At 35.6% G+C, this 24849-nt stretch overlaps 1 protein-coding gene across 8 annotated transcripts in view; it reads left to right on the top strand.

The window, feature by feature from the left end:
• TBCK (TBC1 domain containing kinase) overlaps positions 1 to 24849 on the top strand; it is a 243420-nt gene that overhangs the window by 147661 nt on the left and 70910 nt on the right. For all 8 annotated transcript variants that reach the window (XR_014243643.1, XR_014243644.1, XR_014243645.1 and 5 more), the window contains one exon: positions 11675 to 11850. Coding sequence is in view for 5 of the 8 variants with exons in the window: in XM_082389068.1 (XP_082245194.1) it covers positions 11675 to 11850 (176 nt within the window). In the remaining 3 variants the exon portion in view is untranslated. The remainder of the gene's footprint in view (positions 1 to 11674; positions 11851 to 24849) is intronic.

Genomic DNA, 24849 nt, shown 5'->3' with positions numbered 1-24849 from the left:
TTTATTTTCATTTTGGATGATCTGTCCATTTGTGAAAGTGGGTTGTTAAAGTCCCCTACTATGATTGTGTTACTGTCGATTCCCCTTTTATGGCTGTTAGCATTTGCCTTATGTATTGAGGTGCTCCTATGTTGGGTGCATAAATATTTACAATTGTTATATCTTTTTCTTGGATTGATCCCTTGATCATTATGTAGTGTCCTTCTTCGTCTCTTGTAATAGTCTTTATTTTAAAGTCAATTTTTTCTGGTATGAGTTTTGCTACTCCAGCTCTCTTTTGATTTCCATTTGCATGGAATATCTTTTTCCATCCCCTCACTTTCAGTCTGTATGTGTCCCTAGATCTGAAGTGGGTGTTTTGTAGACAGCATATGTACTGGTGTTGTTTTTGTATCCATTCAGCCAGTCTGTGTCTTTTGGTGGGAGCATTTAATCCCTTTACATTTAAGATAATTATCAATATGTATGTTCCTATTACCATTTTCGTAATTGTTTTGGGTTTGTTATTGTAGGTCTTTGCCTTCTCTTGTGTTTCCTGCCTAAAGAAGTTCTTTTAGCATTTGTTGTAAAGCTGGTTTGGTGGTGCTGAATTCTCTTAGCTTTTGCTTGTCTGTAAAGGTTTTAATTTCTCTGTCGAATCTGAATGAGATCCTTGCTGGGTAAAGTAATCTTGGTTGTAGGTTTTTCCCTTCATCACTTTAAATATGTCTTGCCACTCCCTTCTGGCTTGCAGAGTTTCTGCTGAAAGATCAGCTGTTAACCTTACGCGGAGTCCCTTGTATGTTATTTGTTTTTCCCTTGCTGCTTTTAATATTTTTTCTTTGTATTTAATTTTTGATAGTTTCATTAATATGTGTCTTGGTGTGTTTCTCCTTGGATTTATCCTGTATGGGACTCTCTGCACTTCCTGCACTTGATTGACTATTTCCTTTTCCATATTAGGGAAGTTTTCTACTATAATCTCTTCAAATATTTTCTCAGTCCCTTTCTTTTTCTCTTCTTCTTCTGGGACCCCTATAATTCAAATGTTGGTGCATTTAATGTTGTCCCAGAGGTCTCTGAGACTGTCCTCAATTCTTTTCATTCTTTTTTCTTTATTCTGCTCTGCAGTAGTTATTTCCGCTATTTTATCTTCCAGGTCAGTTTTCCATTCTTCTGCCTCAGGTATTCTGCTATTGATTCCTTCTAGAGAATTTTAAATTTCATTTATTGTGTTGTTCATCATTGTTTGTTTGCTCTTTAGTTTTTCTAGGTCCTTGTTAAACGTTTCTTTCTTGTATTTTCTCCTTTCTATTTCCAAGATTTTGGATCATGTTTACTATCATTACTCTGAATTCTTTTTCTGGTGGACTGCCTATTTCTTCTCCATTTGTTTGGTCTGGTGGGTTTTTACCTTGCTGCTTCATCTGCTATGTGTTTTTCTGTCTTCTCATTTTGCTTAACTTACTGTGTTTGGGGTCTCCTTTGTGCAGGCTGCAGGTTCGTAGTTCCTGTTGTTTTTGTTGTCTGCCCCCAGTGCTCAGGTTGGTTCAGTGGGTTATGTAGGCTTCCTGGTTGATGGGACTAGTGCTTGTATTCTGGTGGATGAGGCTGTATCTTGTCTTTCTGGTGGGCAGGGCCATGTCTGGTGGTGTGTTTTGGGGTGTCTATGACCTTATTATGATTTTAAGCAGCCTCTCTGCTAATGGGTGGGGTTGTGTTCCTGTTGTTTGGCATAGAGTGTCCAGCAGTGTAGCTTGCTGGTCTTTGAGTGTAGCTGGGTCTTAGCTTTGAGACAGAGATCTCTTAGAGAGCCTTCGCTGTTTGATATTACATGGAGCCAGGAGGTCTCTAGTGGAGCACTGTCCCGTACTTGGTTCTCCTACCTCAGAGGCACAGGCCTGACACCCGGCTGGAGCACCAAGACCCTGTCAGCCACATGGCTTAGAAGAAAACGGGGAAAAAAAGAAAGAAGGAAAAAAAAAAATAAAGTAAAATAAAATAATTAAAATAAAAAATATGTAAAAGTTATTAAAAATTTAAAAAAAAATTTTAAGTTAAAAAAAAAAAGAAAGAAAGAAGAGAGCAACCAAACCAAAATACAAATCCACCAATGATAACGAGTGCTAAAAACTATAAAAAAAAAAATGGACAGACAGAACCCTAGGACAAATGGTAAAAACAAAGCTATACAGACAAACTCATACAAAGAAGCATACACATACACACTCACAAAAAGAGAAAAAGGAAAAATATAGATATATCTATATTTAAAAACAAAAGGAGGAAGAGAGCAACCAAACCAATAAACAAATCCAACAATGATAACGAGCACTAAAAACTATACTAAGATAAACATAAAAATCAAAAACAAGTCAGTTGCAGAGAACAAACTCCAAGTCTGCAGTTGCTCCCAAAGTCCACCACCTCAATTTTTGGATGATTCATTGTCTACTCAGGTATTCCAGAGATGCAGGGTACATCAAGTTGACTGTGGAGATTTAATCCGCTGCTCCTGAGGCTGCTGGGAGAGATTTCCATTTCTCTTCTTTGTTTGCACAGTTCCTGGGGTTCAGCTTTGGATTTGGCCCCGCCTCTACGTGTAGGTCGCCTGAGGGCGTCTGTTCCCACCCAGACAGGACAGGGTTAAAGGAGTAGCTGATTAGGGGTCTCTGGCTCACTCATGCCACAGGGAGGGAGGGGTATGGAATGCGGGTCGAGCCTGAAGTGGCAGAGGCCCACATGACATTTCAACAGCCTGAGGTGTGCCATGTGTTCTCCCTGGGAGGTTGTCCCTGGATCACGGGACCCTGGCATTGGCGGGCTGCATAGGCTCCCAGGAGGGGAGGTGTGGAGAGTGACCTGTGCCTGCACACAGGCTTCTTGGTGGCTGCAGCAGCAGCCTTAGCGTTTCATGTCGGTCTCTGGTGTCCGTGCTGATAGCCATGGCTCATGCCTGTCTCTGGAGCTCGTTTAGGTGGTGCTCTGAATCCCCTCTCCTCGCACACCCTGAAACAATGGTCTCTTGCCTCTTAGGCAGGTCCAGACTTTTTCCCGGACTCCCTCCCTGCTAGCTGTGGTGCACTTGCCCCCTTCAGCCTGTGTTCACGCAGCCAACCCCAGTCCTCTCCCTGGGGTCTGACCTCCAAAGCCCAAGCCTCAGCTCCCAGCCCCGGCCTGCCCCTGTGGTGAGCAGACAAACCTCTCGGGCTGGTGAGTGCTGGTCGGCACCGATCCTCTGTGCGGGAATCTCTCTGCTTTTCCCTCCACACCCCTGTTGCTGCGCTCTCCTCCATGGCTCCGAAGCACCCCTGCCACCCCCTGTCTCTGCCTGTGAAGGGGCTTCTTAGTGTGTGGAAACTTTTCCTCCTTCACAGCTCCCTCCCAGAGGTGCAGGTCCCGTCCCTATTCTTTTGTCTCTGTTTTTTCTTTTTTTTTTTGCCCTACCTCAGTATGTGGGGATTTTCTTGCCTTTTGGGAAGTCTGAGGTCTTCTGCCAGTGTTCAGTAGGTGTTCTGTAGGAGTTGTTCCACACGTAGATGTATTTCTGATGTATTTGTGGGGAGCAAGGTGATCTCCACGTCTTACTCCTCCGCCATCTTGAAGGTCTCCGTAGCCATTTCTTTTCTTTCTGCCTGTGTTAGTTGTTTGTCAGTGAACAGCATATAGAAACTTGACTTTTAACAAATTTTAACCCATTTTAAACGTAAAACATTACCTCTACAACTTGTTTTCCTTCATTTAAGCAAGCCACGTTTTACGGTTCTTATTTGGATATACAAAATCATTTATTTTCTATCCTTAGCAGTTCTCCTCTCTCCTTATTCCCTACTTGCCTCACAAAGACAACCATGGGCTTATTATCTCAAAGTGTGGTATGGAGCAATAATCATACTATTGTTAAGTACAGATAAGAATTTTAGAGTGGGGAAGGAAATTTTTCTGTCAAATTGCCCAATATGTTAAATGTCTTGTGTAAGCCAAGTTATTCCAAAATGGCTTCAGTGACCCCTTTTGTCATGTGATTACAGAACTAGGATAAGTTATTAATACTCTAATTCTTGCAAATCCAGAATGTCTGGTAAATGTCCAGTATAATGCACAGGGTTTTTTTTTTTTAAGTCATAGTATTTTTTTGTCAATGAAGTTTATTTTGCATTTGAATGAAAAGTCATAATTTGTTACCCTAGTCAAGAGATAAATCAACTATAATACAAGGATGTTGACATGATTACAGATTTTTAACTTCTTTCAGTAGTTCTTTAAAAAAAAAAACTTATTTAAAAAGTAGTGCCGGGCTTCCCTGGTGGCGCAGTGGTTGAGAGTCTGCCTGCCGATGCAGGGCACACGGGTTCGAGCCCCGGTCCGGGAGGATCCCGCGTGCCGCGGAGCGACTGGGCCCGTGGGCGACAATTGCTGAGCCTGCGCGTCTGGAGCCTGTGCTCCGCAACGGGAGAGGCTGCCATGGTGAGAGGCCCGCGCACTGTGATGGAGAGTGGCCCCCACTTGCCGCAACTGGAGAAAGCCCTCGCACAGAGGCGAAGACCCAACACAGCCATAAATAAATTAAATAAATAAATAAATAAATAATTAAAAAAAAAAAAAAAAAAAAAAAAGTAGTGCCCTTGGAGACATCTACTGTGCCATTTTTACTGATGTCACTCCTGTGTCCCTGTTTTTTGTTTTTTTTGATTAATAGACTTTACTTTTTTTAGAGCAGTTCACAGAAAAACTGAGCTGGTAGTACAGAGTTCCTGTATTTCTCCTCTTCCCTGCTCATTATTTCTCCTATTTTTAACATCTTGCCTTAGTATCTTACATTATTGTTAACCGAAGTCTATAGTATACATTAAGGTTGTGTTGTAGAGTTTTGTAGGTTTCAATAAATGCATAATGTCATGTATTCACCATTGCAGTATTATACAGAACAGTTTCACCACCCTAAAAATTCCCTGTGCTTCAACTATTCATTCCTCCTCTCCTGCTCCCCTCACCCCCCAAAACCTTGACAAACAGTGATCTTTTTACTGTCCTTATAAAGTTTTGCCTTTTCCAGAATGTCATGTGATTGGAATCATAGAGGATACAGCATATTCAGACTTTTTCCTCCACGTCTGCTTGTGGCTTGATAGCTCATTTCTTTTTAACACTGAATGATATCCTAAGTCTTTGGATTTTGAAAAGTAGAAAAGAATACTTTTTAAAAGGCAGTCTCTTTCTAAAGAGAAATCTACCAGTTGCAAAGTAGAAAACTAGCCTATTTTTCTTTCTTTCCCTTTTTTTTTTTGGCCATGCCACATGGCATACAGGATCTTAGTTCCCTGACCAGGGATCGAACCCGTGCCCCTTGCAATGGAAACACAGAGTCCTAACCACTGGACCGCCAGGGAAGTCCCTTCCTGATTTTTCAACTGGGTTTAAAACAAGAAGGCAGACTTAGTGGGATCTAAGGCTTATACTTTTTTTCATTTTAGTTGAAGTGCTAAAATTTTTCATGTTTTTTATGTATCTAAAAATTTGTCTATAAAATACTTAAGTCCCTACTGTGTGCTGGAATAATCTTATTTATACCTCATAACAGTCCAGGAATTAAGTATTATCATTCCTATTTTATGATTAAGAAAAAGATGCAGAAAAATGAGTTGACCAAAGATGTACAACTTGTAAATAATTGAATTGATTCAAACCCAGATCATGCTGCCTCCTGAGTTAATCTTAGCAGTGTGGCATTGTTATTATACTGCTTTCTGAGCAAATAGCTTAACTGCTACTTTGCAGGCCTGGAGCTAGACCAAGGGGGTGAAACATCAAGCTCACCATGCCCATCTCCTAACTTCGTTCCCACCCCTTTTGAACCAGAGCCTTTAAAATTTGAAACTTCTCCAGTTAAGAATGACAGACTGTATACATGTTTGTCTCTGCTACCTTCTGAAACATCACTAAAGTGACAGTAAGGGAATGAAGAAAGAGTAATTTTAAAAACAAAGGGAGTGTAAAAAGAGGACTAGTATACAAGAAATGTCAACAAGTATTTGGAAGATAGAAAGCAATTACATCAGTAGTAACTCACTTAATAAATCAGAGAATACTGAAACCTTCCTGCAAAGGAGGATACCAAAAGGAAGCAAGCCAGTTCTTGATGCAGAGCACCAAAAAGTCTCAGAAATTGAAAGTGAATGAAAAAATGAGGCAGAAAACCAGAGAAGAAACAGTTGAATGTATATATGCATAAGGAATAGTTTCATTGCATTCACCCCTACAAATCTTTGCTCCCACCCTCTTAGCCAAGAGTCTATTCCTCTGCCACCTAGCAGAAGACTGGAAGATAGGGGCAGATCTAGATTTTGTGGCCTGAAGCTTATGCAGTGTGGGCAGATGCCCCTCTTTAAGGAGAGGTTATAAATTACAATACAAAATTAGGCTATTAAAAGAATATTTAGAGTGAGCAAAGAGATCACAACAAATTACAAAACAGAAAAATAGCATAATATTTTTATTCATTAAATGTCTGACATACCTCTATATTTTTCCTCCTCTTTTGCTTCATATTCATTGATCATCTCTTCGTATAACAATAATTATGCAATATTTTCTATAGAAAAAATAGATAATCTGTCTTTTCACTGGCAGGGTTGGTTGAAATTTGTTTTTTATTATTTATAGTAGTAATGCATAAAACATATGACAGCACAGGTGTTGCTTCTGTTCGTTTTAGTGCTACAAATTTGTTTTCTATAAATACAGAAATGCTATTTTTTGTGAGGTTCCTATCAAAAAAAGAAAAAAAGTTAATGGTACACTTATAATTGTATATGTAGCATTATTGAAGTATATTTCTAGAAGGAGAATATTTCTCTTTTAATCAGGCATCAATGAGAATCTAATTCTCTGCATACAGTTTCAGATGTTTAATATTTGGAAGAATTTTTCAGTCTGGTTTTTGCTATGTACATGTCAACTATGTTTCTCCTGCCCATAAACTTTTACTGCTAGAACACATTCACACTGCATTATGACCTCTACTCCTGTATAGTGGGTGGTGGGAGTATTCCCGGCAGTCATTCCTAGAGCTAGCAATAATTTTACTATACTGTCAAAGGAAAACAAGCTAGACACTCATTAAAGTGGTAAGCACAGGTTTTAGTCAGTAATACACTGTTGCAATAATAGTCCAGCATGAATTGAACTCAACTTCAATTTGTACAGAGGTGCCTGCGCATTTTTAAAGGGAGAATGAGGGAATAGGGAGGGAGGAGACTAGAAGATTCAGGGAAGTGAAAAATTATAAAAAGTGTGAAGGGGGGCATTGGTCCATGTGAAATATATCTGCTTTTGCTAACTGACACTTAACCAACGTTAGGCTCCTACCTTCCTACAGAGGCTGGAAGACAGGGACCCTATCTTCAGGTATTGACTGGAACAAATGCTAAATTCTTCTGGCAGCCTTTTTTTTTTTCTCAGGCAGGCGTTTATAGGGCATTAGGGTAATCCGAGGGATGTGACCTTGAATTGCTATAAACTATGTTAAGAGTTTTGGTCAAGTCTTTATAGGCCAAGGTTGAGGCATAGTCAAGAAAAGGCTTAGAGGAGCCTGACTAGACTCTGGTCAAGGAGAAAAATCTATGTCAATACCCCAAAGTGACTTCAAATAACAGTAGAATACCCATTTAACCATAATAAATACATCTCGAATTTAGCTTACTTATATCAAAGTATCCACAGCCACTATGTTGCCTAGCACAAGAGGAAGTGTAATGGAGGGGAAATTGGTGTAAAGACAACAGTTTTCACTGATTGTGGTTTAGATATTTTTACCTTTGCAAATTTTACAAAACATGACCATAGATACAGTAAATTTGGAGGTACATTTTTGGAGTAGTAGAATCATAGAGACTTGAGACACAGAGTCAGTAGCATAGCAGAGAGCCAGAGTGAGGAAATGTTTATAGTTACAATCCCCAGGCTCATCCACGGTCAATTCCCAGAATGCTGGCAAAGATTAGTTTAGACAGATTAAAGAATCATCCTCTGGAGAGATGGAAAGTTCCCAAAAAGAGAAATACCTTACTTATAGGGGTCCTCTAACAAATGACCATGTCCCCAAGTTACCTATAGTGAATCCCTACCCACATATACAAAACTTGCAATCTGATTTTTAGTGCTGTTCTTTTAAATATGCAGTCATAGATCACCAAACCTCTAGGGAAAGCCTCCAGCTAAAAAACACAGAACAGCACCAACTGAATAAAGGAATATCCTCAGAAAAACAATTATGAGAAGATATGATAACCATGAAAAATCAGAATTTTTTAAGTAACAACAAAAAAGATTTACTGGAAATTAAAAATGATGTGGAAATGCAATGAGCTTTATATGAAAGAGGTGTATGATAAAGCTTAGGAAATCTCTCAGAGAGTAGAACCAAAATATAGATGGAAAGTAAGAGGAAAAGGCAAAATTATTAGGAAATCTATACAGGATGTTCAGGACTCTTCTAATGAAAGAAAAGAGAAGAGGAAAAACAGTGAGAAAGAAATTATTACAGACATCAAACAAGAACTTTTTCTATAACTGAAGGATTACAAAAAGACCATCAATTAAGTGATATACAATTACATGTATCATTATGAAATTTCAGAACACCAGGGATCCTAAAAATTTACAGATAGGTGGAAAATCATGTACAAGTGATCTCAAATCAAGATTGCATCAAATTTCTCAGAAGAAAGACAGTGGAGCCCTTGCCTTACATAACTCTGTAGAAAAATAAATCAATCCTAGAATGTTATGCCTAGCCTAACTATCAGTCAAAGGCAGAATAAATATATTAAAAGACATGGACAATTCCAAAATAATTTGCCTTCTGTGCATCCTTTCCTAGAAATTACTAGAAAATGTGTTCCACCAAAATGATGCAGTAAATATATAGAGAGAAAATAATATCTTAGCCCCCAAATTAGGGATCAAATGTAGGGGAGAACGAAAGGGAATTAGATGATGGTAAAGAGAAGTGCCATGTCAACAGCTGTTCATTATATCTAGGAAGCAATTCATAGTCATTAAAGCAAGGCAATGAAGGGCTTCAGGCGAGCTGTCTTTTCTACCTACCCTTGCCCAAATGAATCATGAGTTGCATTTTATCATTTTGAAAATAGTTCAGTATTTATGAGAGATAGCAATAGTAATGGATGAGGATAAAGAAAACGAGATTTAGAGAAATTATTTCTCTGAGTCACAAAGTACCTCATGGAGCTTGGAATCAAACCTGAGAAACCATATCCAGGGTACATACTTTTTCACAAACGCATTGTATCAAAATGAAAATGCAAGATAGAAAGTAGTAGTGCTTTAGGATGAGAGATTATTTTTAAAAGAATAATTATATATTTTAATGTACAGTTTATAAAGTACTTTTCATAATATTTTGGTTATGATAAAGTACTTTGGAAGGATTTTGAGATGGAGAGTTGACATGGGTCAAGTGAGTGGAGAATGGGATATCTGCCAGTAGTAATAATCAGGCTTAAATCGGAGTGGATGCCAGTAAATTCTCAAGATTCACTGTAAACCTTTTATGGTATTGGTAGGGTGTTTTGGAAGCAGATACAAATGACTTTTCCATTGCCAGTGATTTAAGGACTGAACTACAACCTCTGATCTGCATCATTAACTTGACTTCAAGGTTTTAATGGGTGACAGATATGTCAAACTGATTTGAGCACTGCAGATGCAAAATTTATGGTCCAAAATTCTTTTCCTTTGGAGATTAAACAGTGTGAAGTGGATAAACTTTTTTAAGATGACGAAGTTTTCTCTCTTTAGCTGCAAATTTTTATCTTAACCGTATTAATTGGAAATGTTCTAAAAAGAATTGAGCACATCTCTTCCATCTTAAGTGGAGTAGAGGAACGTATCTTGAACTTTTATTTTTCTTCTCCTTGGTGTCTGTATTCTTCTCTTTGTGGAATATCAAGTTGATAATGTTACAGAACTTTTTAAAAGAATGCATTTCACTGTATTGACAATTTCTCAAATAAATAGGTCCATTCCTCCAAACATGTTTACCTCTTTCATAGATTTTATGTTAGGAATAACATATGGGGGTGATGAAATCTGACCTCTTTGGGCAGCCATGGAAGTAACCAACTGTGAAGTTAGCAAACATCACTAATAGCAGACAAAGGAATGTTTAATTGAGTAACTGGTCTTTCTAGACCTGCTGGCTATTGTTTCCCAAATCTAAATAAATTGGGAAATGAAAGATGCCTTATAACCCTTTAGTAACTTCAGATATTCTACTCATAATAAAAACACTTAACACATTCAGTCACTTAGCTTCTTTATGTCTTAGTTTCTTCATCTTCAACAGAAATGAGGGGAGTGCAGTACCTGTCTATAATAATCACTGTAAGAATTAAATGGGCTAAGTGGAAGTATACAACACTTGTCACATAATAGATGCTCATTAAGTGTCCATTTCCCTGCCCTTCTCTAAGGGTTTTCCACCTTATAAAAGCAGATAATTCTATAAGTGCCTGATTCATGCACCATTCACAGGATCAACTTAAATGTCTATTTCCTTTTCCCCTTATATATAAGCTCTTCATCTCAAAAAGAGAAATAGGGACCTTACCCCTTTGTAAAGGTTGTAATATATTTTTCTCCATTGCTTATCTGAACTGACACACTTGGACTTTTGCAGAGGAAATGATAATACCTGCCATTTACTAATATTATGAATATAGAAACGGAAAAGCTAGTCCATGCTAATAAACTCCTTCATCCTAGTAAACTTCTTGAATTTCTACTGCTTTTCTATGATAGCTCCACTTTCCCTGTAGAGTAACAGCTTACTCTCCATCAGGAATATTAACCTCCTAAAGAGTTACAGTCCTATCAAAACACACAAACAATAATTTGGCATTGTAATAACTTTCCTGTGTATATTACCTCTGTATCAAAGATGTTTAAATTTCTTTCAAATCTGAGAAAGAAGGGGAAATCTTCTATGGAAGTATTTTTTATTATTTTAATTGAGTACATTTAATTTCTGTCTATATGAAACCTCACTTATACTTTTTTGCAGTTAAATCAAGAAATTCTTTTTTAAAAAGGGGAGAAATGCTGACCTGAGATTTTAATTAATTTTGCCCTGATTATTTTATATCATCTTTAATATATGGAAATGAAACTTTCATTACACTTTACTTAAAGTATGTCTATTAACTTCTGAATCTTTTGTTTGCCCACTCCCAAGTTCCAGCCTTCCTTCTACCCAACCTTTAATTTGAGAAAGTGAAAATATTATCAAAGTTAAGATTCTCTAATAAGGAGATGTGTTATATTTAAATGTTTAAATAATGATACACTGAGATATATAAATACATATACTATATGTATGTGTATCTATATATAGATAATAATACCCAAAAACCACACATAAAAATGTATGTATATATTTACAAATGTAAATATATGTGTATATGTATCTACATAATAATACCAGATACCCTCTACCATTCCAGTCATAAATATGCTGATTAATAACTAGATTACTTTTTTACTGACATCTTTTCTAATTAGTTATCATCTTAGCCATATTTGTATATATATATTTAGGAAAAATGGTGGTTTTTACATAAATAGAGCAATCCAAATTCTATGTTTGCTTTTTTTTTTTAATTTTTCTATCTAGAAATTGACATTGAACGTTGTGTGCGAGAATCAATCAACCTGTTTTGTTGGACTCCTAAAAGTGCTACTTACAGACAGCATGCTCAACCTCCAAAGCCAACTTCTGATAGCAGTGGAGTCAGAAGTTCAACACCTTATTTCTCCACTGAGTGTCCAGATCCTCCAAAAACAGATCTGGTACGTAATTGCTGATTTAATTCATAAACTCTAAAAGAAGATGGATGTTATATTAGTATACTTAAGTATCAGTATTGTTCATATAGTATTGTCACTTATGTCTTTTTAACATAGCTATCTTCTAATATGTGATTGTATTCATACAACTATTTCAGGTCTTGAGGTCAACCAAAGGTGAGAGCTTAAGGCCTTCTCAGGTCTTTCCTATGCATGCAAACATCCTATGTTAGCATGGACAGAGTTCTAGATTCCCAGGATCCTGTTAGCACTTTCAAATCCCCCTATGGACATTGCATTCCCCAGCTTTTAATTTTAGTTTTTAATTTTTATTGTCAGCTTATTCTTTTCTCCAACAGTTATGGCCACCTCAGACAGCTGAAATATTAAACAATTGCTGCTGACTCTTTTTGACAGATACCTCCAGAGAAAAGTCTCTTTGAACAGAGAGGGTTCTGAGTCAGGTCAAATAAAGGCAAACACTGTGAGGAGAGGTTTCTAGGGAACTGGAAGACTGGTCAAATAATCATAATTTCCTGAAATGATACTTTTTGGGAGCTCTAAAACCACTCTGTCCTGTCCAGTGGTTGCTAGACTTCTGGTTTGTGAGACTGTTGGTTTTTAAGGTGGAGCTGAGGAGAAGGAAATGAGAGTAGGGCAAACTAAAGCACCACAGAACTCACATTCTTACTGAAATAGAGGTATTTCTTTTGACTGTACTCCATAGATTGCTGCAGACCTTTGTTTAATTGCCAGTATTCTCATTATGTTTTGGAGGAGCAGCTTTTCTGAGATCCCTACTCTGCCATTCTCACTGATGTCACTCATATTCTATGCTGTTTGTCCACTACATTTTAACTCCTGAGTGAAACAAAAAGATTGAGAGATAGTTGATTTTAAAAGCTCAAAAAAGGAATATTGACAACTCAAGTAATGTGAGACTTTCATTTTATGATAAAGTAAAATTTTACTAGGAAAAGTCACTCTTTATTTTAAATTTAAGTGGTTTTAAATCTTTTCCCTCGTCTGAAATGAGATTTTTGTCTACACCCTCGTCTGAAATGAGATTTTTGTTTAAAATGTCACTAAATTTTTGTTTGAATGTCACTAAACCCCAAGTCGCTTTATATATTCCTAATTATGGTAAGTCTCAGAGTTCTGGGTCAATTTGCTAAAACTTTGTTATATAAAACTAACTTTTCATAGGTATAAAATAGATAACTAATAAGAACCTGCTGTATAAAAAATAAATAAATAAATAAAATTTTTAAAAAGCAACTAACTTTTCTGTGTACTCATAAGTCAGATATATTATCCCCATCAACAACAATACTAAGAATGGAAGAGAAGAATATACTACATTATTTACATGAAATGTTGCTATCTGAAGAATATTCAAGTTTTAGTTCACTTTTCTTTAGAATTTATTTCATTTTTTTATGATATATTTCAACCATAAAGAAAAATATAATGAACAGTATAAAAACCATTGCATTATTTTTCAACAATATGTCTGAATACATACTGTAAAACAGATACCATTCTAGTAACTGGGGCTAAAGCAGTGAAAAAAGAGTACCTGTCCTCATAGAATTTGCATTTAGTGGAGGATATACAGACAATAAGCAAAAAAGGTAAGCAATTAGTGTGTTTTTTAGATTCCACATGTAAGTGAGATCATGTGGTAGTTGTCTTTCTCTGTCCTACTTATTTCACTTAGCATAATATCCTCTGGATCAACCATGTTGTCACAAATGGCAAGATTTCTTTTTTTCTTAATGGCTGAGTAATATTCCGTTGTATACATATACACCACACTTTCTTTATCCATTCATGTATTTTTTTTTATTAATTAATTTATTTATTTTTGGCTGTGTTGGGTCTTCGTTTCTGTGCGAGGGCTTTCTCCAGTTGTGGCAAGCGGGGGCCACTCCTCATCGCAGTGTGCGGGCCTCTCACCATCGTGGCCTCTCCTGTTGCGGAGCACAGGCTCCAGACGCACAGGCTCAGCAGTTGTGGCTCACGGGCCCAGTTGCTCCGTGGCATGTGGGATCCTCCCAGACCAGGGCTCGAACCCGTGTCCCCTTCATTAGCAGGCAGACTCGCAACCACTGCGCCACCAGGGAAGCCCGATCCATTCATGTATTGTTGGACATTTAGTGGCATTTAGGTGCCATGGAGGAAAGTAAAGAAGAATAAGGATAAACAAATGGGACTACATCAAACTTAAAAGCTTTTGTACAGCAAAGAAAACTATCAATAAGATGAAAAGATAACCTAATGAATGGGAGAAGATATTTGCAAACCATATATTCAGTAAGAGGTTAATATCCAAAATATACAAAGAACTCATACAACTCAACATCAAAAGAACAAACAACCCAGTTAAGAAATGGGCAGGGGACCTGAATAGACATTTTTCCAAAGAAGACATACAGATGGCCAACAGATACATGATCAACATGACTAATCATCAGGGAAATGCAAGTTAAAACCACAATTCAATACCCGCTCACACCTGTTAGAATTGCTGTCATCAGAAAGACAACAGATAACTGTTAGCAAGGATGTGGAGAAAAGGGGACCCGCACGCACTGTTGGTGGGATTGTAAATTGGTGCAGCCACTATGTAAAACCATATAAAGGTTCCTCAAAAAATTAAAAATATAACTGCCATATGATCTAGCAATTTCACTTCTGGGTATTTACTGGAAGAAAACAAAATTAATTTGAAAAGATATCTACACACCAGTGTTCATAGCAGCACTATTTACAATAGCCAAGATATGGAAGCAACCTAAGTGTCCATCAATAGATAAATTAATAAAGACAATGTGGTATATACTTACACACACACATAGAGTACTATTCAGCCATAAAAAAGAATGAAATCTTGCCATTTGCAGCAACGTGGATGAAGCTTGAGGTTATTTTGGTAAGTGGAATAAGAAATTTTTCTTATTTGAAAGAAATTTGTCTTTCTCAGACAGAGAAAGACAGATATCACATGATCTCGCTTGTATGTTGAATCTAAAAGACAAAACAAACAAATAACAAAACAAAATGAAACCAGACTCATAAATACAGAGAACAAACAGGTGGTTGCCTGAGGACAAGGAGATGGCAGAAGGGTGTGTGTGAAATAGGTGAAGAAGATTAAAAGATACAGACCTCCAGTTATAAAATAAGTAAGCCATGGGATGTAATACACAGTATAAGTAATATGGTCAATAATATTATCACTTTATATAGGGATAGATGGTTAGTAGACTTATGGTGGTGATCATTTCATAATGTCTGCAAATGTCAAATCACTGTCTAGTACACATAAATCTAATATAATATTGTATGCCAGCTATATTTCAGTTTTTAAAAGGAGAAGATGAAGAAGAAGGGCAATAGAGAATGCCAAGGAGGAGGATTCTGGAGAGCATTAGAGAAGAGTTGCTATTTTATGTGGGGGACTCAAAGAAAATCTAGCTGATAAGGAAACATTTGAGAAGAGAACCTAAAGGAAGTGAGAGAGTGAGTTATATACATTTCTTGAGAAAAAAATATTCCATCTTGCAAGTGCAAGGTAGTAACATGCTTTGTATGTTAGGGGAACAGTAAGGATACTATATATAGAATGGAATGAGTGAAGAGGAGTGTGGAAGCCATAAATTTACAGAGATCAGTGGTTCAGATCTTGTGTAACCTTAATACTTTGGCTTTATACCAAATGAGATGAGAAGCCATTGGAAGATTTTAAGCAGAGTGGTGACAGGATCAAACTTACATGTAAAAGGGTTACTTTGGCTACTATACATAAAATAGACAATAGGAGGGGCAAAGGTAAAACAGGAGACCAAGGACGAAGCTATGATGGCTTAGAACCAAGGGGTAGCAGTAGAGGTGATGAGAAGTAGTGTTACTGAGTCCAAGCTCATACTGCTCCCATACAACAGGCCAATAAATCAAGAGACAAGTTGTTGGAGCAAGGGATAGTGACTTTATGCAGAAAGCCAGCTGACCAAGAAGATGGTGGACTAATGTCCCAAAGAACCGTCTTACCCAAGTTAGAATTCAGGCTTCTTTTATATGAAAAAGGGAGGTGATGTGGTTGGTTGCTGCAAACTTCTTGATGTCGGAATCCTTTGTTCTTACCGCTGTCCACATAGGTCAGGTCATGATGTTCCTGTAAACCTCCAACAAGACAAATGTTATTCTCTGTTCTGCAACTTTTTATCTCTATGTGAATGGGAAAAGTGTTATACCTTTAAAGATCAGAGCCTTGAAAATGGGCTATCCTGTTTATTTCAGGCTGTAGGCAACATTCTTAACTTGCAGCAAAAGCAATAGAATACAAAGGTTAAAGTAAAAGAAACAGATCCAACATGGAGTCAGATTTGTTCTTCCCTATTACGGTAGTAAGTATATTTTGAAAACAGAACCAACAGATTTTGCTGACTCATTGAATGTGAGGTACGAAAGAGAGAGTAATCGCAGATGAATCCAGAGTTTTTGGCTGAGGCTAGAAGGATGGTGTTTTGGGTGTTCTCATTTGCTGATGTAAGGAAGACCATAGGAGGAGCAGGTTGGAAGGTAAAAATCAAGTGCTCAGTTTTGAACACATAGATTTAGAGATTTCTACTAGATGTCCATAAGAATAAATACATTATTTTGTTAGTTTTATGAATAATATCTTTTAAGCTATTATGTTTTCTGGTTGATTATTCCTGCTTGATTTTAGTTTATTTTACATTCCTTTTATAGTTAGCAAACTCATTTGATTTTTTTAAAATAGACTTTATTTTTCAAAGTAGTTTTAAGTTTATAGCAAAATTGAGTGGAAAGTGCAGAGATTTCCCATATACTCCCTGCCCCACACATGCATAGCCTCCCCATTATCTACATCCCCCACAGAGTGGAACATTTGTTACAATTGATGAACCTACATTAACACAGTATCATCACCCAAAGTCCAAGGTTTACATTAGGGTTCACTCTTGGTATTGTACATTCTGTGGGGTTGAACAAATATATAAATGACATATATGCATCATTATAGTATAAATGCCCTAAAATTCCACTATGCTCTACCTATTCATCCCCCTTCGCCCTCAACCACTAGGATACAAACACTAATATTTTTATTATCTCCATAGTTTTGCCTTTTCCAGAATGTCATATAGTTGTTTCCTCCATGTTGTGATAGCTCATTTTTTAGTGCTGAATAATAGTCCATTGGTTGTACCACAGTTTATTTAACCATTCACCTACTGAAGGACACCTTGGTTGCTTCTAAGTTTTAGTTATTATAAATAATGCTGCTCTTAACATCTATGTGTCATTTTTGTGTGGACATAAGTTTTCAGTTCCTTTGGGTAAATACCGAGTGTTTTGGAATTGATTCTCTTTTTAAATCTAGTAGATTGTAGAGTCTCTTGGATGTTTATATGGCTAATTCAACCAACTATACATATGAATACATTTATCTCTTGCTAGTTACTACTTTTATATCTCTGATTTTATGTGTATGTGTGTCTTATTGCATTGCGTAGGACCTCTAGTAAAGTAAAATAAAAGTGATGAGAGCGGGTAGATTTCTTTGTACCTGAATTTAATGAAAATCCTTCTAATTTCACCATTAAGTTTGATATTATTTTTAAATTAATACTCTGAGTAATGAATTTCCCTTCTTCTATATTATTAAGAGTACTTGAGTGAGTGTTGAATTTTATCAAATTCATATTCTATTAATAAGGATTGATTAGGATCATCTTTTTTCCTCCTTTAATCTGATAATGTTTACATTATTAAAAATTTTGATATTGCATGGTCCTTGCATTTCTGAGATAAAGTCTACTAGGTCTCTACAAAAAAGTAATACTGACTATATTCAATTTGCTATTATTTGCTAGTATTGACTTTCTGCATCTATGCTCATAGGTGAGATAAATCTATATTTTTCTTTTCCTGTCTATCCTTGTCAGTCTTTGATCTTAAGATTTTATTTCTCTCTCCCTTTTTTGACTGTCTAATCAGTTTGTATAAGAGGAATTATCTGTTTCTTATAGATTGACTTAAACTTGTCTATAAAACCACCTGAGTCTGATGCCTTTTAACCAGGGAGATATTTGATTATCCATTCTTCTTGAGTCACTTTTTATAAGTTCACGTTTGAAAATTATCTATTATCTACGCTGATTTTATTACAATCCTTTTTAAAGTATCTATTTTGTCTAAGTTTTTATGCCCATTCTTTATATAAAATATTTTTACCTGTTTTAACATTTTACCTCAAATTTTTTCCCCTTTTCCATCCTAGTATTGTTTATTTGAAGTCTTCTTTGTTCAGATTTAAATGTTAGAATAATAGAAAGTAGATACAAAAAATTATGTACGTATGCCTTACAAAAGCATATTCATTAAATTTAGGATAATCACAATTCAGATTTACATACTATATATTCTATGTTAGATTCTATAACAGATTAAAAAATGGCTTTTGTAAATTTAAACATAAACTGCACTCTGTGACTTGTAGAATCAAAGCTTGAAAACAGCTCTGAGAAGAAAATTATACTTAACTTTAATTTATCCATGTGCCTATCATATTTATTCCCAGAAGCAGATGACTGTAGTAGAAAAAGCATGAGCTTTGCTATTAGATGAACTTAGTTTCAAATTTCAACCCTGTTCCTTTTTGGTTTTATAATCTTGAATAATTCACATAACCTCTCTAGTTTCCTGTTTGTAAAAGTGAGCATAATTATAATAATTCCTACTTTGCAGGGTTGTTAAGCACCTAATTCAGTATCTGATACATAATAATATTAGCACTCAAACAAATGATAACAATCATTATCACACATTTAGTAATTAAAGGTTAAATGTTTCAACTTTGAAACTATGCAAAAATTTTCTGAAAGTCTTCGGTATCTAAATAATTTGTACAAAAGAAGAGATGTTCTGGTATTCTTCTATTTCCCCTCAGCTATGTTAGCTTTATTACTATCACTTTACATTTAGAAGTCACTACAAACAGTAAGGGGAGTAAGGGAGAGGGAGGCTGGCTTGCCAAAGAAGGAATCTTTCAGGCATTTTTTCCTCAGTAATTTCAGTTTAAGATTTCACTTTGACCTTTACCTCTTAGTTTCAATACTATTTTGATCCCCAAACTTGCCAAAAGAATTATTTTATCTAGTGCCAATGTCTTTCACATCTACTTTTCCTTAAATAGCTAAGACTCTGCTTGACGATTCTAACCACAGCTAATTGGGGGGCTGGGTAATATATATATATATATAAAGGTATGTAACTGATGAATAAAATAAAATGGGTTTTTTGACAACTGAATATATTTTAGAGAAAGACTGGCCAGCACTGGATTTATTTTTAACCTATTTCTTTGTTAAATTTTAATCACCATATTAATTTATTGATGACTGGTATAAGTTAGTTGCATGTGCACTGTGACTAAGCAGGAATTATTATTCTTGTTTATAAACACAAATACTAGTCTGGGATTTTATTAAGTAAATTAAATTTTGTTTTGTTTATGTAATGTTAACTGTTTACATTTACTATTGTCATAAAGTAAACAAAACATTCATTGAATTATCCTCAATTTACAGGTATGCTTTAAGTATAGATTAAATGAGTTTAGTGTACATGAAAACTTAAAAATACATTTGTATTCCTTAAGTTGGAGTAGCTTCTGAAAGTCTTATAAATACTAGTCTACAAAGTTTCATCTTGATAATAACACCACTGCTTTTTATAGTTTGAACAATTTAAAAATAACACTACAATGATTTATAGTTTTCAGGTACTCAGGTACAGTATTTTATTTGTTCCTAAACAAATCTCTGAAGTAAGTATTTTTAATCCCTATTTTAGAGTTGAGGAAACTCAGAAGATTACTTAAAGCAAGTTAACTTTATCAGTAGTGTGTTGTGTTTTTCTCTCTTATTCATTGAAATGTATATATTAATATACAACATATCTTACACTATAGTCATTGAGCACTTTTGTAATTTTCTTTCCCTAGTGCACGTTCATATACACACATGCAATCACCTATATACCTGCTCTTAAATTAGTTGAAATGTGTTTACAATAAGGTAGAAGGAAAAGCAGTTATGTGACCTCTTTTTTTTTTTAAGGTATTTAATGTGTTGCTGGTGGTTTTCCAGAAAAAGAATTTTAAACCAGTTAAACCTCCAACAACAGTAAATGAAAATGCATAGTTCCCTATATCCTCCACAACACTGGACATTATAATTAAACTTCTTTTGCTGACTTGATAAGTTTTTTAAATCTCATTTACATATGCATGTCTTTTATTACTAACAAGTTTAAATTTTTTCTTATGTTTATTAACCAGTTACACTTTTTCTGTGAATTGTCTTCAGATAATTCTTTGTCCATTTTTCTACTGGAAGGCATTTTTATTGATGTGTAGTGTAGTGTTAGAATACTAACACTTTGATACCTTTGGTACATACTTTTCCAGCTTGTTGCTTGCTTTTAAACACATTTTTTTTTTAATTTTAACACAGGTTTAAATTTTTTGTGCATGTGATTCCTTCCAAGACATTTTTTTTTTAAAATAACATTGGTTTATAACATTATGTAAGTTTCATGTATACAACATTGTATTTCAGCTTCTGTATATACTACAGTGTGCTCACCATCAAAAGTTTAATTTCCATCTGTCACCATACAGTTGATCCCCTTTACTCATTTTGCTCTCCCCTATCCCTTTCCTCTGGTAACTACTACTCTGTTCTCTGTACCTGCATGTTTGTTTTGGTTTGGTTTGTTTGTATTCCACATATGAGTGAAATTATATGGTAAAGAAGATCAAAAGAAGTGGCAAAGCCAGGGAGGCATATCCTTAAACTCTACTAATTTAGGTTGATTTAATTAATCCTGAGCCCTTATACTGAGAAGAATGGAGCTAGGGGAAGATCTGAGTCTTTGGCAAGAAATGCTGTGGTTGGTTGAGAAGACAAAAACTACTCCAGCAAGATTTCTGAAGTCTATCTAATGTTAAAAAAGGAATCTTGATATGAACAGTCATTCCTAAGCAGAACTGATCCTCAGAGGGAGAATATCTTTGATCTGTCTCTAAGCTAAGTCAGGTTTTTACTTCTGTTAGTCAAAGAGAGAACGCCTCCAGGTTGGATAGAGCTAATGAGAACTTGTTTCTGAAGTTAAGGAAGTGAACATTTCACATTGAGTAGTCTGTCAGAGTTTGACACTTAGGACTGGCTGGGTTAAAATTATATGGAAAAGCTGTATGTATTAACATCATATTAAGGAAAATGAAGTTTAATAGATAAAGGCTTGCCATTTTTGAAATCTATACTATTTGTTATTCTTTTGTGTTTAATAGTATAGCTGATTGTTTTCTGTATATATAATTTATCTTCTACTAGTCATTTATAATAGCCTGTCACTATATTTTGATCCATTTAGCATGATCATGAGGTTGCCAGATTATTCAGTTATTATCAGGTAGCTATTTACACTTGAGAGCTGCGTTAAAATTCCTAGACAAATTCTTAAATTCTTGGTGATAAATATCCCCACATCCTTAGAAAAGGAATAAGTAATTCAACAATATCATATTGTTGTCTCAATTATATGTAGATCTAAAGATAGAGAATATTACCAATCTACAATAGCTTGTTTTTACATGACTGTATTATTCTATTATGTATACATACATACACATACACACACACACACACACACAGAATGTACGTACCCTTTAGGACACCTATCTTTTTCTTACACTCCCTTCACTTTGTATTCCACTTTCTCCATTCCCCTGACAAAAGTTACAAATTACTCTTTTCAGTCCCTGATCTCACTTCATCTCTCTTTTTTTTCAAACATAATCTTTCATGGATTTTTGGTACACCCCAATCTTCTCGTTTTCATCTTTCCTCTCTGTTACCTTCACTCAGTATCTTTCACTATCTTCACCTGCCCTTGCATGTCATTAAATATAGCATTCCTCAGAGATCTTTGTGGGCTTCCTTCTGTTCCCTCACAAGATGGATATTAGACAGTCTTGTATACTTCCATCAAACAGTAACCATGGCTTCCAGTTATTAGCTCCTGCTCAAGCTTCTCTTGTTAGCTCTAGGAGACCAACATCCGATGCCTGCTCAACACTCCACTTGGATGTTTCACAGGTAACCTAATTCAGCATGTCTAAGACTGAATTTATTTTCTTTTCCCCTTAAAGCTGCTCCTCCTCCAGCATTCCCTGTATCAGTAATCACCATTTTCCTTCCCTGACTTGTTCAGGTCAGTATGTAGATTCATCTTTGATTCCTGCCTCTCCTTCTGAATTCAGTTAATCAGAAAAACCTGTTCACAAATCTATTCACTTCTATTTCTGATACCATCATTTTAGTCAAGTTTACCATCATCTCTTATCTGCTTTCCTGCAATTTCCTGCATCCATTCTTCTTCCTCTTTCTTCAGACTTCAGCTACCATAATCTTTTTAATTTTTTTTTAACTTAAAACAACAGTAATTTATTGTCTCACACTTCTAGAAGCTAAAAATCCAAAATCAAGGTGTTGGCAAGGCCAAGCTCTCTCTGTTGGCTGAAGGAGAGAATCCTTTATCTCTTCTAATTTCTGGTGTTTGCCAACAATCCAGTGTTCCTTGGCTTATAAATACATCATTCCAGTCACATGGCCATCTTCCCTTTATATGTCTTCACATCATCTTCCCTCTGTGCATGTTTGTCTCTATGTCCAAATTTCCCCTTTTTATAAGGACACCAGTCATATTGGATTTGGGCCCACCCTCAGCATAATCTTTTTTAACTAGAAATCTTGACAAGACTCTTCCCATTATCCTTACAATAAAATTTAAAATTCTAAACATGGTCTACAAGGCCCTGCACAGATCTTTCCATTGCCTACCTTATCAACTTCTTCTATCAGTGTATCTTTCCTTCTTATTCTTCTGTGCTTTAGATTTCTCCCAGTTTTAGGAATACCCTTTACATAATTCCATAATAAGATCTCTATAGCTGCCTACATTTCCTTTATTAAACTAAATTTCTGAAGAGTAAGAATTGCATCTTACTGGTTTTTGTGTTCTTGTTGCTTAGTATAATTCCTGATGCATCGCAGCCTCTTAATAAATAAAATAATAACATACATTCTTTTCTGATAGTTTGTGGGTACGTTAAGGACCCTCAGGGCCTAATTCAATGCCCGAGAAATAGTGTGCTCTCAATATATGTGTATTTAGTTGAAGTAATTACCACAAATAAGGTTTTACTAGTTTACTCTCAGTTGAATAAAGCATTAAGCCACAACTCTTTATTCATCAGGCATGCTAGCTTTACCTACTTTTCCTTCATAGCATACGTTATATTGATAATTATATACTTATATATTTTATACTTATCTTTTGTTCTCCACTGTATCCCCAAAACCTATCACTGTGCCTGGCTTATCAATAAATAAATAACACCTAGTAATCAATAAATATTTTTGAATGAATTAACAAAAAGTTAATTCCAGTTAATCAGAGTTTTACTCTATTTCCTATGAGGCAATGTATCTAAAAAGTGGTCTTCAAAGTATTCTATAATACTTGTTGAAAATGCATATTAAAGGCTCCACAGACATCCCATATATACTAAATCAGTCTCCGAGGGTTGGCGCCTGGAATCTATGTTTTTACTCAAGTCCTTGGGTGATTCTTAATGTGATATGTGCATATAGTTTTCTCATGACTCATTTTTGAATCTAAACAGAAATGTTTCTTCATGGGGGAGGGGTGGGAACCACAATGATAAGACCTTCATATTTATGGTTATAGTGTTATTTTATTTTCTGCGTTTATTTTTTGTTTGTATTTTTTTATACTAATTACTTGGTTTATAGTTATTTATGTCTAACCTTTTTGACCAGTTAACTTTCCTTTCATGGACCAAAATCACCACCTGTTTCACTACTAAGCAATCTCAGCCTGCTCAGTCTCTGAGTCTCTTCTCTTGTCTTTACTGCCAACGGCCAGCCCTCTTATAAATCTCTCTCTCCCTGGCTATCCCACCACTGCTTGTTCCGCTTTGTGAGAGCAGTTTTTAATCAGTGGTACTAACATACAGCAGTGGAATTTCAAAGGCCGTTCATGTAGAAATAAAGTAGAGAAATTCATCTAGGACTCAAAAAACTTATGTTTCCTACTAATACTTTATGTTTTCTCTCTTGAAGTCAGTAAAAATAATCCTATTGAATCAACTCAGAATTTATGTAGTGATTCAAGTAATAATTACAGGGTATTAATATATGAGTAGGTATGATATAAACATAATTGTCATATAACATGGAAAGCATCAGGAATTGAAAGTGACACACTGTTCTCCTTGCTGATAACTTGAAAATATAAACAATTTTGCTTCAAGAGAATAAATGTAAAGAAGCGAAATATTGGTAGGAATTAGGGAAAAATCAAGAGAAGACAATGATTTAAAAAAAAAACATTTAATTTTACTTTTCCTTTTTTCCTCATCATTTTAAGAGAATTTTGACTGTTTTATTCATTCAGCAAACATTTGTTTTGAGCACCTACTAAATGCCAAGCACTTGATAATTTAATTTGTTAAGGGCTTTACAGTTGTAGAGAGGTTTTTACAGTCCTTATTTTATAGTAGTATGGACTGCATCTTTTCAAAGTATCTTGCTAACTGAGGGTACATGAGGAAAGGTGGCTGGGAATGTATCTTCAGTTCAGATGAAAGAGATGATCAACAGTGCCCCAGCCTTGCCCCCATTACAACCATGCTGTTCATTTTCCATTCTCAACTGTTGTTTAAAACAGAGCCCCTCAAGTCCAGAGTTAGCATATAAACTTCCTTTCCTACAGTCTATCAGTTCCAAGTTGGGGGTGTACTTTAATTCAATGCACCAGAAAACTGTTTTGGCAGATGGAAATAATGTATCAGGAAGGGATAAAAACATGTATTAAAATTGT

The sequence above is a fragment of the Balaenoptera borealis genome (assembly GCF_965194805.1).
Source record: "Balaenoptera borealis genome assembly, chromosome: 4".
Classification (NCBI taxonomy): domain Eukaryota; kingdom Metazoa; phylum Chordata; class Mammalia; order Artiodactyla; family Balaenopteridae; genus Balaenoptera; species Balaenoptera borealis.
The sequence above is the reverse complement of the archived record's forward strand: the minus strand, read 5'-3'. Positions and strand labels throughout refer to the sequence as shown.